At 48.8% G+C, this 15757-nt stretch overlaps 1 protein-coding gene across 1 annotated transcript in view; it reads left to right on the top strand.

Annotated features, from left to right (window-relative positions):
• MMP17 (matrix metallopeptidase 17) overlaps window positions 1-15757 on the top strand; it is a 66773-nt gene that overhangs the window by 38397 nt on the left and 12619 nt on the right. The window contains exons 2-4 of the mRNA XM_086474332.1: window positions 4854-4986; window positions 6933-7059; window positions 14106-14389. Coding sequence (XP_086330458.1) covers window positions 4854-4986; window positions 6933-7059; window positions 14106-14389 — 544 coding nt within the window. The remainder of the gene's footprint in view (window positions 1-4853; window positions 4987-6932; window positions 7060-14105; window positions 14390-15757) is intronic.

Below are 15757 nucleotides of genomic sequence, written 5' to 3'. Positions count from 1 at the left end.
TCGTCTGTGGGTGGCTAGTCCCATGAGATCGCAGAGGATGGAGCATGGGCAGCACCCAGGGAGCCTTGGTTCATGGTGCCTCAGTCCCAGGAGTTGAACATGTTCAGATGGCTTTTCCCTGCTGCCTAGGACATGGCGCAAGTCCCACCATCCAGAGTGGGGCAGGGTGGGAGCTCCAGCCCCATGCAGGGACAGTGTGTTGTCAATAAACATCCTGGCTGCGGTTTTTAAGGGGTATGTATGTATTTTTGCTCAGCGCTGAGCAGCGTGAGGTCTCTTGCTGGCAGCTGTGTTTATCCAGCACAGTGAAGGGGAGGTGCAGATGGATGAAGGTCTCTGGCTGGTTTTGCCTGCCATGCAGTTCTTCCTTTTTTTTTTTTGCTGGCCCTAAGCACAATGGGGACAGAATGGAATTTCGTTCTGTATTGTGTGGTGGTGGAGCTGGATCAGAAGATTCATCATGGGCTTGGCTCCGTCCCTCCAGCTTTCCCCAGCCCCGTCTTTGCTAACTCCCAGCACCAGAGGAGAAGCCCATCATGTGGATCCACTTTTGGTGATGGCAGTGAAATGCAGTGGCTGGGTCTGGCCCAGCAGCCCCCCGCAGCTGGGGTAAAGCAGAGCAGGGGCAGATGGACTGCCCCAAAGAGTTCCCAGTGGGAGCAGACAGGACCAGTGGAAGGGAGACCAGGAAATACAATTACGAGTATTTTATAGATGAGGAATTGGGCGCCAGAGACACAATGAGGCAATTCCCACAAAAACTGGGATCCCATAAGCCTCAGACCAAGGTACATACCCCAAGCCACGGCATGAGTCATGTAATGCAGCCACACTCGTTCCCAGCTCTTCTCAGAGCTGGAAGATGGCCAGACATTGGCTCAATCTGAATTTTTTGGTGAAGCAATTTTTTTTTTCTTTTAAAATAGGGAGTTGCTGAAGTTGAATCTTCTCATGGGATTAGGTCAATTCATTTAGCGCAGCACGTTTTTAAGTAAAAGTTTTTAACGTGCCAACTCAGGCAAGAAATATGTTCAAAGAATTTTAGCATTCAGCTCAAATCACTATTTCATTTAAACATTTTAAGCTAATGAGAGTTGGCAAAAAAGCTTTTTTTTAATTTAAAAAAAAAGTGGAAATAAGAAGTGAACGTGTTGAAGTTATCTCAGTGGAAAATGTTTTCATATTTTTCATTTATGGAGGTTTGTAAGTTTAGCTTTTGTCCTAATTAAGGATAAGAAAATATCTGAAAAGCTTTCACAGGGCACACAGATAATTAGCCAGACAATTCCTGCTGGTCTTTCTCATCTCCAAGTCCAGGCGCATTTTCCCTAATGACATTTTTTGCCACAGCAAAGGTGGAATGTGAAAGTTCAATATTATGATTCAGCTTTGCTTACAAGGAGAGAGGAAACCAGCCAGAACCCGTACACTGGAAAATAGGTGAATGGGAATGATATCAGAGAGGTCTATAAAATTATGGAGAACCTGAGTAAAAGCATGATCAAGATGATGGTCTGCAGGAAAATAAGTGCTTGCAAGGTGGACCAGGTGAAGGGCTTGTGATATCTGCCTGTTCCTTTTATTTCTTCTTTAAGGAGGCTCCCGTTTGCTCTGGCATGTCCAGTTGTGTTTGTGGTTTTTCCACCCCTTTGGGTTAAGAAAGAGAGATCTTGCCCTGGCTGCAGCCAGAGCAGCAGGACCTTTGCTGGACCTCACCATGCCTTTGCTTTCCCCAGCCTTTTGCTGCCACCTCCATCTCCAGGAGGACCTGAGCAAAGCTGAGTTATGTATATCTCTGGCGTAGCATCGGCTCTGCTGTCGTTAGAGAATAAATGACGCTGTCTCCATGACCAGGGAAGAAACCAAATTAAACCCCACCGTCCTCGTCAATTGATGGGCCGGCTGCCGAGCGCCGTGTCACAGCTGATTTCTCATGACCAATCAAGGGCGAATTGTATCTCTAATTTCTGTCACAAATGTTTTTGCTATGCAAAGGGACAAATAGGAGCAGGGAGAAGAGGAGAGAGTGCTTGGCCTGGCCTTCAGCATGATGGCAAGGGAAGGCTGCAATGATGCTAATGCACTACTAGCAAGGTGGTGGCTAGTGGAGTTGCATTAAGCAACAAGAAATGGCCAGATAAGCTGCTTTTTCTGGCTGTAATAACACACCACCCTACTGAAATGAGGCAACCGTGAAGGAGGATGAGGAGGGAAGTGAATTGCCACTGAGAAACGTGGCACAAGAGACTACGTTCCTCAATGGAGAGCCAGACCAAGTGTGGGGAGATCTGTTTTAAAGTTCTGTAAACGTGCAATTGTTTAATTGGGCTTGCTAGAGAGGGGCTGGGGATGCTGTGCCGTTTGGGGTGGCCACTGCAGGTGACACCGAGCTGTGGGACATTCAGATTGTAGCGATAAGCAGGTACTGACTTTTGGCACTAATCTGACTACAATAAATTTGTGGCACATTGACTGCAGTGGAAGGCTAGATCAATATCAGTCTTCAAGAGGCTCAATAGATTCTTTGATACAGCTAAAAAGAAGAGAGGGTAGGTGTTTATGGCATTCCCTGCATGCAGTATTGTTATTCTTTGCTGATCCTTCTGCCGAGGTAGGGGAGGGGAGCGAGAAGGAAGGTAAGAAAGGATTTAAAAGATAATTCACCAGACATTTAGAAAGGAGTTGTAAGAAGGAGATTTATGGCATTTTTGTCATCAGTTTTAGGCTGAAAAGAGGAAGAAAAACATCTTCATTAAAATGTATTGTCCTTTGAGAGACCAATTCCTATCAAATAGTGGTCTTGGTTTTAATGAGGCGCCTGTGGCGGGGGGATTGCTGGCATGTGGCCGTGTTTGCTTAGGCTTTGGCAAAGAGGGACATGCAGGTGCTGCACAGGTCCCTGCTACTTTCTGGTGGTAGAGATACCCGTGTCTGGCTCTAGATGCTTTAGGGCAACCTGGAGGGACATGGTTAAACCAGGGCATGTGGAAATGCTGGAGAGGAGGGCATAGAGGGAAAAGCCATTTATTTCTCCTCTTAAATAAATCAGTTGGCCCTGTCAGGGGCTGTGGGTGGCTGAGGTTTCAGCTTCACCCGTAAGCCAGTCCTGGTGCTTCTGGCGCTGTTGGGGTGCGTGCGACTCTGCTGATTCATCCCCTTGAACAAATAATTCAAAGCAGAGAAGCCTGTTGCCATCATCAATGAGATTTTCTTACAGTGCTTTTTTTTAAAATCCATTTATAGTTTGTTTCGTTGTTGTGTTTTGTGGATTTTGGTGTTTTGTTTTTTTGTTTGTTTGTTTTTTTGTTTGGGTTGTTTTTTTTTTTTTGAAACGATGAGGGCCATCAAGCACCAGGAATGACTTTTTAGTGTTGGCCAAATTTTAGGGGAAGGCTGTTGCAGGGTTTTCCTATGCTCCTTGTCCCCATACCTCTCCCTGCAGTGGTGGAAAGGTGATGGCATTGCTGGGAAACCCACCAGGTCTCACTGGGGCGGCATTTTGGTTACTGGAAGCCGAGACTTTGCAGCCACAGTGCTCCTGCTGCCTGGGAACTGGTGGGAAGGGTCCAAGCCAAGCTCCCACACCGTGTGGTGGCCTCTGAGGAAGCAGCACCATCTCCATGGTGGTTTTCTCTAGAGGGCTCAGTTAGTTTTGTGTCAATGCTGAGGTCATCCATCAGGGTCTCTGACTGCGTGGCTCAGAAGGGGGCCAGAGACTTCATGATTGAATCTGTTTCCAATCAAAATCCTGGTGTTGTGAAGGTCAAAGTAAAATAAGCCACCCTCATAGAATCATTTGGGTTGGAAAAGACCCTTAGGATCATCAAGTCCAACTGCTAACCTAACATCCTCAAACCCTCAGGGTGCGTTGAGGGGGCTTGGACCACAGGGATGTCTTTGTCCCTGTGTCCCAGCTCATATTCACCAGGTGGAGGGAGCTCCTGCCAAGCTGTTCGCACCCTTAATGCACTGCAGTCCCAAAGCTCAGCCACCCCAGCAGTTCGTGGACTGGAAGGCAGCAGGAGGTCACAGCAAGTCAATTAATATCACAGCAGGATGATGGCATTGTGGTACACTGGCTGAAGGGACCAGGAGAGCAGGCACAGCCCTTGTGCCAGTGTGAGGACATAGGGGGACTTGTAAAGGGTGCTTGGCCACAGAGGTGTTCCCTGTGCTGGCAGGGAGGAGGAAATGTCCCCGCTTCTCACCTCTCATGGGAAGCTATGACCTTACTGTGGTGACCTTGGGGGACAGTAGAAAATTTAAAGCCCAGCACATACAGCCAGAGAGGTCTGACTGAGACAAAGTTGGGCAAAACCCAGCTGCTCTGCAGCTTCAGCCAGAGGTCAACAAGGTTCTTCCATCGGACCTGGGCACCCTCCCCAAGACCCCTGTGGGCTCCCACTGGAAGTGAGGTCCCGAGGGATGTGGCATTGCCTGACCCTTGTGACAGGCAGTTTTCCTGCCCTTTCTGTGGTCAGCCCTGCAACAAGTGTCCAGTGAGAGCTGCCAGTGTCCAAGGGGAGCATCAAAGGCGCCTGTGTAACCCTCGGGTTGGGGCTGCGCTGCCGCCGCTATCAAAGATGGTCTGCAGCTGGGTGGGAAAATTAGATGTCACCCTTGGAATGCGTGAAGGTCACCGGATCCCATTACTGAAGTGATGTGTACAGATCCGTCCTGACACATCCGTTTGTTAGCAGGGACCATGTGGTTCGATGGGGAAGTCGGGTATAAACATGTAAATGGGAAAAGGATTTCCAAGCGGAACAGACGGGACCTTTGGAGCATCTTTCCTTGTGTATATATTTCCTTCCTTTCCTTTTCTCATCCCCGCCCTTCTCCTTGTTTCACAGGACTGGCTGACAAAATTCGGGTATCTGCCTCCTCCGGATCCTGTCACAGGACAACTGCAGACGCAGGAGGAGCTCACCAAGGCCATCACTGCCATGCAGCGGTTCGGGGGGCTCGAGGCAACAGGGGTCCTAGGTCAGTGGCTCATGATCCCTCCACTGTGGTGCAGAGGGGTGCAAGGATGACTCCTTGCAGGTCCACAGAGGAGAGGGGGCTTGATGCTGAGTTGTGGAGTAGCATCATCTCCAGGAAAAGCTCACATGGGGGTAACATATGGCCCAGTTTGCAGCTGTAAGAGTAATTACATGGCTCAGGTGCTTTGTTGCCTTGTGCTTTCAAGAACCTGAGGCAAGCAATTATTTCACCAAACCCACCCACCCTTGGGGTTCCTGTCGTGCTTAAAACAGCTTAAAATAGCTCTTGGTGTGTTCAAAAAAAAAAAAAAGGAGGGGAGGAAGAAAAAAAAAAAAGACTGAGAAACTAAGACTGATAGGTTGTCCTGTTCAAAGCTGTAATTGCAGCATCACATGGAGTTGAAGAAAATCCTGATTAAGCCTCCTGATTTGTATATGTAGATATTCTGGTTTCCTTGTTGCTGGGGCACAGCACAGGGGAGGGAGGAAGGTGGTGTCGCATCGCCCCAGCGCTGTTCGCTCCTGCTTATGACACATAGAGCCACGAGGTGCCTGCGGAGCTGGCGGGGGTCTCCTGGGCTCTCGCCAAGCCACAGTGACTCTGCGAACACGCACCCCCCGCCCCCTGTCACCCCCATCCAGCTGAAAGCCTGTCACCTCCCCGGCAGCCAGTGGGCCGGGGTGGTGCGTGGCTTCTGCCTGAAGTGGCGGCCACATCTGTCTGGGACAGAGCGGTCCAAGGCCAGGCTGAAGTGACACATGTTTTCCTGGCATGGCCAGGGTCGTTCCTCTCAATGTCCTTATTGAGGGAAGGAGAAAGCCAGCATTATCCCGGCCCTCGGAAGGATGCCTGTCTGCTCTCCTCCCCTCCCTGACGCGCGGCCGCGACCTCCTGCTGCGTGGCCAGCTTGCTTCCGCTGCTCAGGACAGAATTAATGAGAAGCTGCTAATTAGCAGGCCGGTCCTCGTCCATCCCAGTGCCCCCGGCAGCCCTCCACTGGTCTCGTGGAGCAGCTTCTGCCTGAGCAGCTGCTGGCCACATCCCATTGCTGGGACTTTCCTTCTCCACTCTTAATTGAGCGTGTGCAATATTTCTCTTCCACCTTATCACAAGCTGCAGGAGGTCTGGGAGCAAGGATGGCCTTTTGAATACATTTGCATTTTCATTTTTGGAGGGGGTGTTTGAAATGGGCCTGGGGAGCTGCCCTGGACAGGGCATGGACATGGGTTTGCATCTGAAAACAAGGTGTTTAAGTAAAGAGGTAAAGCCAGCATGGAAAATGGGTGAATGAACAATTTGTCTGCCTTTCAGTAGATGAGAATAGGAGCTTTAAGCTTTCATTCAGTTTTTAAAATAAGTAAGAAGGAATATAAACGGTGTCCAAATGAGCTCCTGGCTGAACAGCGATGCAGTTTATTTACATGTGAACATGTTTCTGCTTTGCCGGGGAACAATGGGAAATCCAGCAAGAGAGAATAAAACAGAATAATTAAAAACTTATGTTTTAAAACATAATCAAATCTGGCCACAGGTGGTTTTCCACACAAGTTTAAGATCTGTAAAGTGTCACACAAGAGGTAACCTGCTGCATTTACTTCTGAAATCAGTAAAACCGTCCATTGACACTAACAGCAGAGCTAGCGCCCAGCCTCCTGGCTGTGGGGTGTTGTCTCCCCTTACCTCCTGGCAGCCCCAGCTGGTGGGTGCTTTGAAGAAATGGGCTTTCAGCCAGAATTGCTGCTGTTGGTGGGTGCAACCATGGCATGGATGGGGCTCAGTGCCCCATGGGGGGCACCATGGGTGTTGGTGGGCCCAGCCCCAGTGGCTCCCACGCACTGCCTTTCGCTCTGCTGCTGCATCCTTAGCACTTCCCTTCTCCCTGTCCCTGCTGGGATTTCTTAACCCACTGTTCCCATGATTTCTATTATTTGTTTTTCTAAATCTAGATGAAGCCACACTGGAGCTGATGAAGACCCCTCGCTGCTCTCTGCCTGACATCACCACCGCAGAGACTAGGAGGAAGCGATTTGTGCAGGCTGTCACCAAGTGGAGCAAAAGAAACTTGTCCTGGAGGTAGGAATTCACCATCCCCTACTGAAATGTTGCAGCAAAGGGCTGATCCCATGCAGCCCTGGGCTGAATATGGTTTCGTGATGAGCTTCAGGGTGATGCATTAAGATGGGTCCCTCTGTGCTCCCAGAACCCCACAGACTATTTTTGTAAACTCTCCTGCTGATCCTAGCCTTGACTTCTTGGACCTGGTTGGCTGCTAGCTGGGAATGGTGCAGATTCAGCCAGTGGTTAGCTGGGAGCTTTTTGATGTGTGGCAATGGTTAGAACATCATTTCTCATTGGGACTTTGTGCTTTCTCAAGCAGCTGCCACAGATTTGGCTTGGCACAGATGGGGCTTCTTCTCTTGCTCCACCTGAGCCCAAGGGTTGGGAGCATTTTCTAGGTAGAGTCACTTTTTTTCTCCTAGTCCTTGCCACAAGGGAGTATTTTTCCCCTGATGTCAGGGAGCAACAAGTATGGGTCACTAAAACTGTGATACACAGAAGTTTGGGTCCAACTTCCAGAGCCCCTGCAGTCACGCTGCAGGTCAGGACTGGCAAACAAGGCCATCAATCACTGTCCCACCAAGCCGTGTACTTTTTGGGACTTTTTTTTTTTTTTTCCTCCCTCAAAGACCATGTGCTGCAGTGACTGTTCCTCCAAGAAAGATGAGCACTGTGAGGTGCTTGCAGTACTCTGAAAACACATGTGGATGCTACGGAGAGATCTCCTCATTAATAATAATCTTCTCTTCGATCTGACATCTTCCCTCAAGCGAGTCCACCTCCTACTGCAGTAACAAATCTTGACTTGGCTGTCGCTGTTGACATGTGTTGAAACTGTGGCCTTACCAGGGATTTGGTCCATGTTCCAGCACATCCCTCTGAAACCTTATTTTCAGAGAAGATAAACATAACTCAGCTTCAGTAAGAAACAATTTTGGCTCATGGGCAGCTTCTTGTAGTGAAGTGACCTGCGTTATAAAAGCTCAGCCTGTCCCCCTGTCGACCAGCTCTGACTTCTGGAATAAACTTTGTATTTCAGAGGGGAAAAAAAATCCCTTTGGGTGAAACAACAAAACCTGCCTTGATGTCCTGTGAGCTGCCAGAGCCAGTGCAGGACGCAAGGCTCGTGCACAGCCCTGACCTCGGCAGGTCCTGTGAGCAAAGCTGGACTGGGCAGACCCGAGCTATGTCCTGCGGTGGGGCAGGTGCAGGGGCCAGGTGATGTGCTCAGGAGCACAGTGTCCACAGTCCCAGGCTGGAGTGAAGCGTGGAGGGGGAATGGGGTCAGGCTGTTGTGGTGGATGCAGCCCTGGGATAGCCGGGGCCTCCCACCCCCTTGGCAACTGTGATGCTGCAGCGAAGATTGCCATAGAAAGGGGATTGGGTTTGAGACTGTTTTATATGTATGACATAAAAAAATCCATCTCCTGAGAAACTCATTTCTGCTTTTTATTCTTTGATCCTTTCCAAGATGTTGGCTTTTGTTCAAGAAAGGGCTGTATTTTATAACTGAAGGTTGTATAAGCCAATAGCTTATAGCATTATAGAAACTCTAACGTAGTATTTACATCCAACACTTGAGTTTAAAATAGCTTTTTTGAAACTACTATGAAAATCTGCCAATAGAGGCATAAAGTTTTACATGCTTACCTTTTACACGTTGATTGAAGATTTTAAAAAAAGAAAACAAAACCAAAATCCATTACGGCATGCATTTAAAAATTCAAAAAAAACCTGAACAATTGTGAGGCTGGAATAAACAGGTAAGAAACCTGTATGAAAGGATCATCTTGGGATAGGCATCTGCACTGATGGAGGAGGCAGTGTCTGGCAAACAAAATTTTCTAGGTGTGCAGGTTGCTCAGGTTTCTCCTTTTTCCCCTTAAGTACAGCCAGCCTGTGGGACTGGAGGGCAAGGGGGGCGAAACAGTACAGGCTGCATCCTGCACAGCCAACGGTACAGTATCAGAGCATCCCAGTACAGCATCAGACACCCACAGTCATCTGTGCCTCGTCTCCATGGGAAGTTTCCAGGATACTACAGCATATAAATCTTCTTTTCATGGGATTTTTATTTTCTTTTCTTCTGCATCGTACATGGGTACCAGGGCACTCAGTATGCTGGAGAGGTGGCAGTGGGATAGATGTGGGATGCGGTGGCGTGCCGTGGATGCCCTCTGCTGGCATCAGCGCCAGGAGCTGCCCGCAGTGAGTTCCCCCTCACGTTTGCAGCCTGGTTTTTCTGCTGCTAATCTTCCTTTATTGCTTCTGGTTGTGTCCCGCAGAAGGGGAATTCACAGCCGGCATCTCTGTCTCTTCCCAGGTGCTCTCTGTCTCCTTGCAGTCATGGGAAAAGCACTGTCAGGGCCGTGCCCCCTCTCTACATGCTTTGCACTCCCTGGGGCGTGGGGAAGCTGCTAAAGCCCAGCTTTCTAAATTTCCCAGGTTTTTTCTTGCGAAAATCTCAGCCCGCTGCCAAACTGAGCTGACTTTCATCCATCTTTAGTTAAGGACGAGTCTCTGGTGCTTCTTCATCAAAGCTGCGGTCTTTGAAACGGCAATGCTTAGGACATGACGTGCCAGAGCGGGAGCAAAGGCAGGCGGCACAGGAGCAGTGACGTCTGTCAGTCACTGCCTGTCATCGCCATGAGCATCCTCCACCATGGTGGAGGTATGGCACTGCCTGACCTGAGATGCGGATTTACCAAGGCGTGGAAGGGTAGCTGCTGGGGAGGTACCACGGGGTAAGGCTGTGCAACCAGGGTAACCCCCAGTACCACGCTGCCGTCGCCACGATGGACCTGATGCTCTGCCTTTCCTCCTCTAATCCGTGGCATCCCAGCGTGAGGACCTACCAGTCGTGCCCCCCCTTGCCTGGGGGGTCACAGGTGCCTGCGTGGGGCAGGAGTGTCACCCCCCTGGTGCGGAGCTGCTTTAGGACTGTCGTAACGCACCTATCATGGGATCCTCGAAGGAGAAGCTCCAAGTGGCAGGAGCAGAGTGCAGGCAGCTGCCACGTTGGCAGCCGGCACCAGGGTGTGATGGCTGGGGCAGGCAGCAAAGCGCGGTGGCCCCGCTCTAGCAGCACCACCCGGAGCAGCTGCTCCTGTCCCAGCCTGAGAAGCTGGCTGTGAAATTTGCTTTCACCCACCCCTTCTCCCCAGGATGGCTTATTCCTGTGCCAGTGCCCATCGCTGGGCTGCAGGGCATCGCTGGCACTATGTGAGCAGGAGAAGGATTATCACCCTAAGATGATAATTTTCAGTAATTTTTGCAAAGTGCTGGGAGAGGCGCAATGGAGGGTGCAAACAGCCCCACTGCTTTCCTCTTGTGGCGTTGGGGTGTTGTGGCAGCTCTGGATCGGGGCTGCTGTGCCATGGCAGCAAGCAGCCACCCTTTCAACTGTCCCCTCTTCCCCCTGCCAGAAAAATCAATTTGTGTTTATTAGGCAATCCTTAGCCTGCTGTGTTTGCTAGTTATCAGTATTTATTTTATTTCTCTCTAGTTTCGAGGCTGCAGAAGGTGAAGGATTGCTTTCATTAACCAGCAATTGATTTCTCATACATCACTAATACTCTTGCACTTTTGGCTTTGGGAGGACAAAAACAAAAAAAAGGAACTCGGAAATCAAAAGAACCATTGGTGTGGGTGCCCTTCGATAGTGAACAGCGACAGATCAGCCCTCTCCGGCCTCTACTTATTAACCAGCTTGGACCCAAACTCTCTTTGGGATGGGACAAGCGAAGGAGGGGACCCAGGGGACATGTGAAGGACTAGCAGCAGCCAGGTGAAAGTCAGCTTTCATTTGTCTGCATGGCGGAGCTGCCAGCTGGGTGAGCTCTAAAAGCAGAGTAGAGATGTTCTCCTTGGCATCCAGTTGTGCCACTTACAACCACGTACTACTTGGCAGCTGCTGTTTCAGGCCCCATCTGCTGTGGGGACAGATGCTCCTCAGGGTGTCCCAGCATGTGGCTTTGCAGAGGGATGTGACTGACCCCGCAGCTCGGGGCAGTGTTGGTGGGGTGGCCAGAGAGGAACTGAAGCAGCTGAGTCCTCACCACCTTCCCAGGGGCTTGGCAGAGACCTTGAGAGAGCTTTCTCTCCAATTACTCACATCAGGCTTTCGCCTGTGATTGAAGCTCTGCAAGGGGAGTCTCAGGAGAGACTAACATCCAGGAAGAAGGAGAGCTGCTCTCTGCTGGGTACCTAAGCACCATTTACTACAAATATCAATAAAAATAATAAAGGTAGAAGGAAGCTTATTTAGTCCTGTCTGCATCTGCATGACGTTAGAATTGTGCCTCCTTTTCAGTGGAACTGGGTAATGCAAGGCCAATGAACATCCTATCAGCCTAATAGTCTTCTCTTAATCTCATTGAAAACAATTAGAAGAGCTCCGGCAATCAAATCAGATGCTGAATTGAAAAACCCTGATGGGATTCTCTTGAAAAATAACGGTGGTAATGGATAAAGGATGGGGAGTTTTTCACTTACAGCTGCAGCATTTTAATAAAATGTGGGTCAGCTCAGAGGTGCAGAACCTTCTATAAGAAGCAAAATAAGTATTGACACTGTTTCTGCCTTAATCTAATGCTTCTGGAGTCAGGGGTTGGGTTGAATTTTAATTATGTTTGTCTCTTTAGACAGGGCTTTTCATCCACCATCCTTTTACAAGGGAGATCAGATTTATTATCCTCATTCTACAGCAGAGGAGGGGAGGGGCTCACGTGGTTGAGTGGGGCTTGAGGGAAGAGCAGATAATGTCCCCGGATCTGAGTCTGTATCCTAGGCACCATGATCTTGGAGACAGGTTGTGACTCCTGGACGAAACATGATGTGTTTTACTCGTACAGGGACTTGTTCAGTCGGGATTAAAGCAGCAAAGAGTTTACCTAAGTCCAGAGGAGTGTTGTGGAAGATGACACCTAGTTAAAGAATATCTGGAAACCAAGTGGCCTTTTTTTTTTGTCCTGTAGAGGTTTACACCCAGCCCCAGTCTCTTCTAAAAATTAAAAAATTGCCTGAAGATTATCTTTTCTAATCCCATGCTGATACTGTCGTACCTCCATGCTGTCGTCTTTACAAGTGTGTTTTGTTTGGAGTCCTGCAATTGCCTGATCCTACATATATGCTGACTCATTTAGTTTAGTAGATAAGGTCTGTCTTTGCCCAGAATAGTTTAGGGATAGCAAAGGCTATCCCTAGTGTATCCCTAGTAGATACGAGTGATTTTTTTCTTATGTGGCTGTGGTGTGTTTTGCCTGATCGCTCATCTCATTCCTACTGTCTCTAGGGTGGGGTTCCCAAGCTCTTCAGAGAAACTGCTAGTGAGATTTCTGCTTGTTCTCGGGAGTCCCTTTTTGTTCTGTCCTGGATTTAACCCTCGCTAGTTTTGCCCAGGTCGGGAGGTGGTACCCACCTTGGACTGCGTGAAAGCAAGGGCATCCAACCTCAGTCAGCAAGTTGTTCCTACTTCCCTTCTCTGATCCATGGTGTCTCCTAGTAACCAAATTACTTGTAGGAAGAGCTTGAGTGGTGTGGCGTCCATTTCTGACACCTGTAATTACTTCTAGAGGTTTAGTTGGGTCATTACTTCACCCTGGTGCTGGGGAGTGGAGTAATACTGAGCAATGCTCTCCCAGCTACATTATGCAGGAGGGCAAGTGAGGTGATCATAATTGTTGCTTCAGCCTTTAAAAATCTGTCAAGCCATTAATATTTCATGAACATTTTGGTTGGTGTGCTGGTACACAAGAAATAAAGTATCCATTATTATTGGGGTAGAGCTGGCCAGAAATTTTCCAGCAGAATTGGTTTTTGTCAATAATTACTCAGTCAACAGTACATTTTCCTGGAGCATGTTTATTTTTGTCAAAGTTGTCAATGAAAGATTATCTAAACATACTCTTTTAGAAGCCAAGGTGCCTTGTTGCATCTTTGTCTTTTCATCTCCTCTATTAAATCAACAATATTAGGAATTCTTTTTCAAGGTTTGGTTATACAGGAAACACTGACTTTTTTTCATTCCAGCTCAGACCAAAAGTGAGGTTTGAATCGTGCAGCTGCAGGTCAAACACCAGCACATGGCTCATCCCACCTGGCTTCTCTTCCAGGGCAAGGCAGAGCTGGGGACCAAGGGATGCAGTGCTGATGCAGCTGTAACAGCCCTGTGATGTATGCAGTAGTGTTGTAAGCCCCTGCTCATCAATGCTTTTTCTACTGAGAAGCGAGGCAAGAGTTTCTCAACTACAGTGCTCCATCAGATAGCCTGTCTCCTGCAGGCAATAGGCTGGAGGGATTTTGAAGGTGATTTACATAAAATGCATCCTTTTCTATTCCTCCTTGTTATGGATTGCAGTCTCAGAGATTTCTGGCAGTGTACTGGTTTCAGAGTATATTTTATACCTCCAGCAGACATGCTGGGAAATATATGGAGGCAGCAAATCCGTACTGGATTTCTGTGTGTGTAATAAGAATGAGCAATGACCTGCTGTTTGTTGTGGGAAAACTGATGGGCCTGTGTGTGGTGCAAAGGCTTCAGAAGTCAATAATGTCTGTATATTTGGGTTGTGCTTGGAACGAATAAGTGGTGAGAAAATAATTGTCAATAGCTGAAAGGAAGCTTGAGAAAAAAAAAAAAAGGGGCAAGGGACTTACAGCATTGGCATTTCCAAGGCTGGGCCAAAGTCGTAGACCTGGGCGTTAACAGCAGTTTGTGCATGAAGTGTTGCTCTGAGGCTGACTGCCACCTGGTACAGCAGGATCAGGAGGTGTCTGGATTCAAATCCTGGTTGTGTTTCACAAGTGTGGGATGTTTCACACTCTGGTGGACAAAACTGGCTTGGTCTTTCCAGAGGACCCAAATTCAGTCTCTGAAATCCTTATAGCTCTGGAATCGATGTGATTCAGAGACTTAAAGGCACATCTATAAAGGTGTTAGGGCACTTTGGAGGAGCGCTAAAAGGTTTGGAGGCCTCACCAAGGTCTGCATAGCCCTTCCTGGTGGTCCTCAGAGAAGATCTTTCATGCTACTGACCTCTTTTTTGCCCTCTTTATTTCAGAGTTCGCACCTTCCCAAAAGAGTCCCACCTGGGCCACGACACAGTCCGAGCCCTGATGTACTACGCCCTGAAGGTCTGGAGCGACATTACCCCACTGAATTTCCACGAAGTGGCAGGTAACAACGCTGACATCCAGATAGACTTCTCCAAGGCAGATCACAATGACGGCTATCCCTTTGACGGACCTGGTGGGACAGTGGCACATGCTTTCTTCCCTGGAGACCATCATACAGCGGGAGACACTCATTTTGACGATGATGAGTATTGGACATTCCGATCGTCAGGTAGGTCAGGGTGATAGAGCTGCAGTCAAACGCAAGGGCTTCCAGTTTTCCTCTTCTGCTCTGGCGGTTAGAGTGGTTTAACCTCTGCTGTGCCTTCACCACGGGCTTGGGGATCCCGACACCACCTTCTGGTTCCCCCCTCGCCCTTGCTAGTGAAATGGCGACAGCGTTGAGGACCTTCTGTGTTCTTAGAAGCCTCGATGGCATCTCTGTGTTTCTCCCCATCATATCAGCAGTTGCAATGCTCCTCATCACCCACACCCAGTCACCATCCCTTCTGGGACCCGGAAGGTTTCAGGTTGGATGTGCAGCTGTCGGAGCTCTCAGATGGGAACTGCATTCTCTGACTTTGGCATCTTTTGGGTGGCTTCACTGCCACGCATCCTGGTTTCCTATTTTTAATGCGTATTTATAAGCTGACCTGCCTGGAAAGGCTTCTGTGGTCTGCAGGGAAAAAGGCCCCTGTGAACACTAGGCTTTTCCTGCCATCTCGTGTCCATTACTTGACATCAGGATGGTTACAAGTTACAGTTTTATTCTTTTTTTTCCTTTTATTTCGTCTCGTCTGGCTAGAGCAGAGTTTTAATAAGCAGAAGCAATTGTTCCTCAGCTGTGTGAGCCATCTGTGGGGTTCAGGTCCCAAACCTTCATGTTGGACATGTTTTGACAGAGTGTCTCCTCTGCAGCCACCAGCTGCTAATTTACTTGTCACACCACCTCCTCCGCCAGCCTCCCAGTGGGCTCCTACTGCTTCAGCTTAATGGTTTCATTTAGACCTAATCATCTTCTCTGAAACCAGCTAATACCTTCTTTTTCCCCACCCCTCTCCTCCCTGCCCACCAGCTGACCTCCGTCTATCCCCGCTGAGTGGGCAGGAGTATTCACCAGACGTGCTGGAGGAGGTCTGAGGTTAAGGCTAAAGGTCAGGACAGGCTGATTATTCGGGATTCAACCTGCTCCTTGGTTCATGCCACTGTGCAACCCCAACCGGTGTCTCTTATGGGGAAGAAAAAAAAAAAGCAGCTCTGCTCTGCAGAGACACAGGGCAGAGGCAAGCGCTGAGGTCTGGTAGCTTGCCGTAGCAGATGTGTTATGTGATGAAGTAAAGAATGGTTTCCCTTTTGTAGCTGGTAGTTGGGCATGCTCATTGTGAAAGAAGCTCGTGTGGAGGAGCAGGCTCAGGGCCGGCAGCCCCGCAGGGAGGATCCCTCCAAGCACTGCTGAGGAAGGAGAGGATGAGCCTGACGGTGAGAAAGCTGCCCTCTATTTTGAAGGTCTTGGAGCTATCTGAGCTTCATCTTTTATTTATTTTGTTCTCCCTAGTGATTCAAAAATAACAACTTGGTAGGTGATATAAAAATATCCCCA

This window comes from Leptosomus discolor, chromosome 16 (assembly GCF_034619465.1).
Source record: "Leptosomus discolor isolate bLepDis1 chromosome 16, bLepDis1.hap2, whole genome shotgun sequence".
Lineage (NCBI taxonomy): Eukaryota > Metazoa > Chordata > Aves > Leptosomiformes > Leptosomidae > Leptosomus > Leptosomus discolor.
This window is presented reverse-complemented; position numbering and strand designations above follow the sequence as displayed.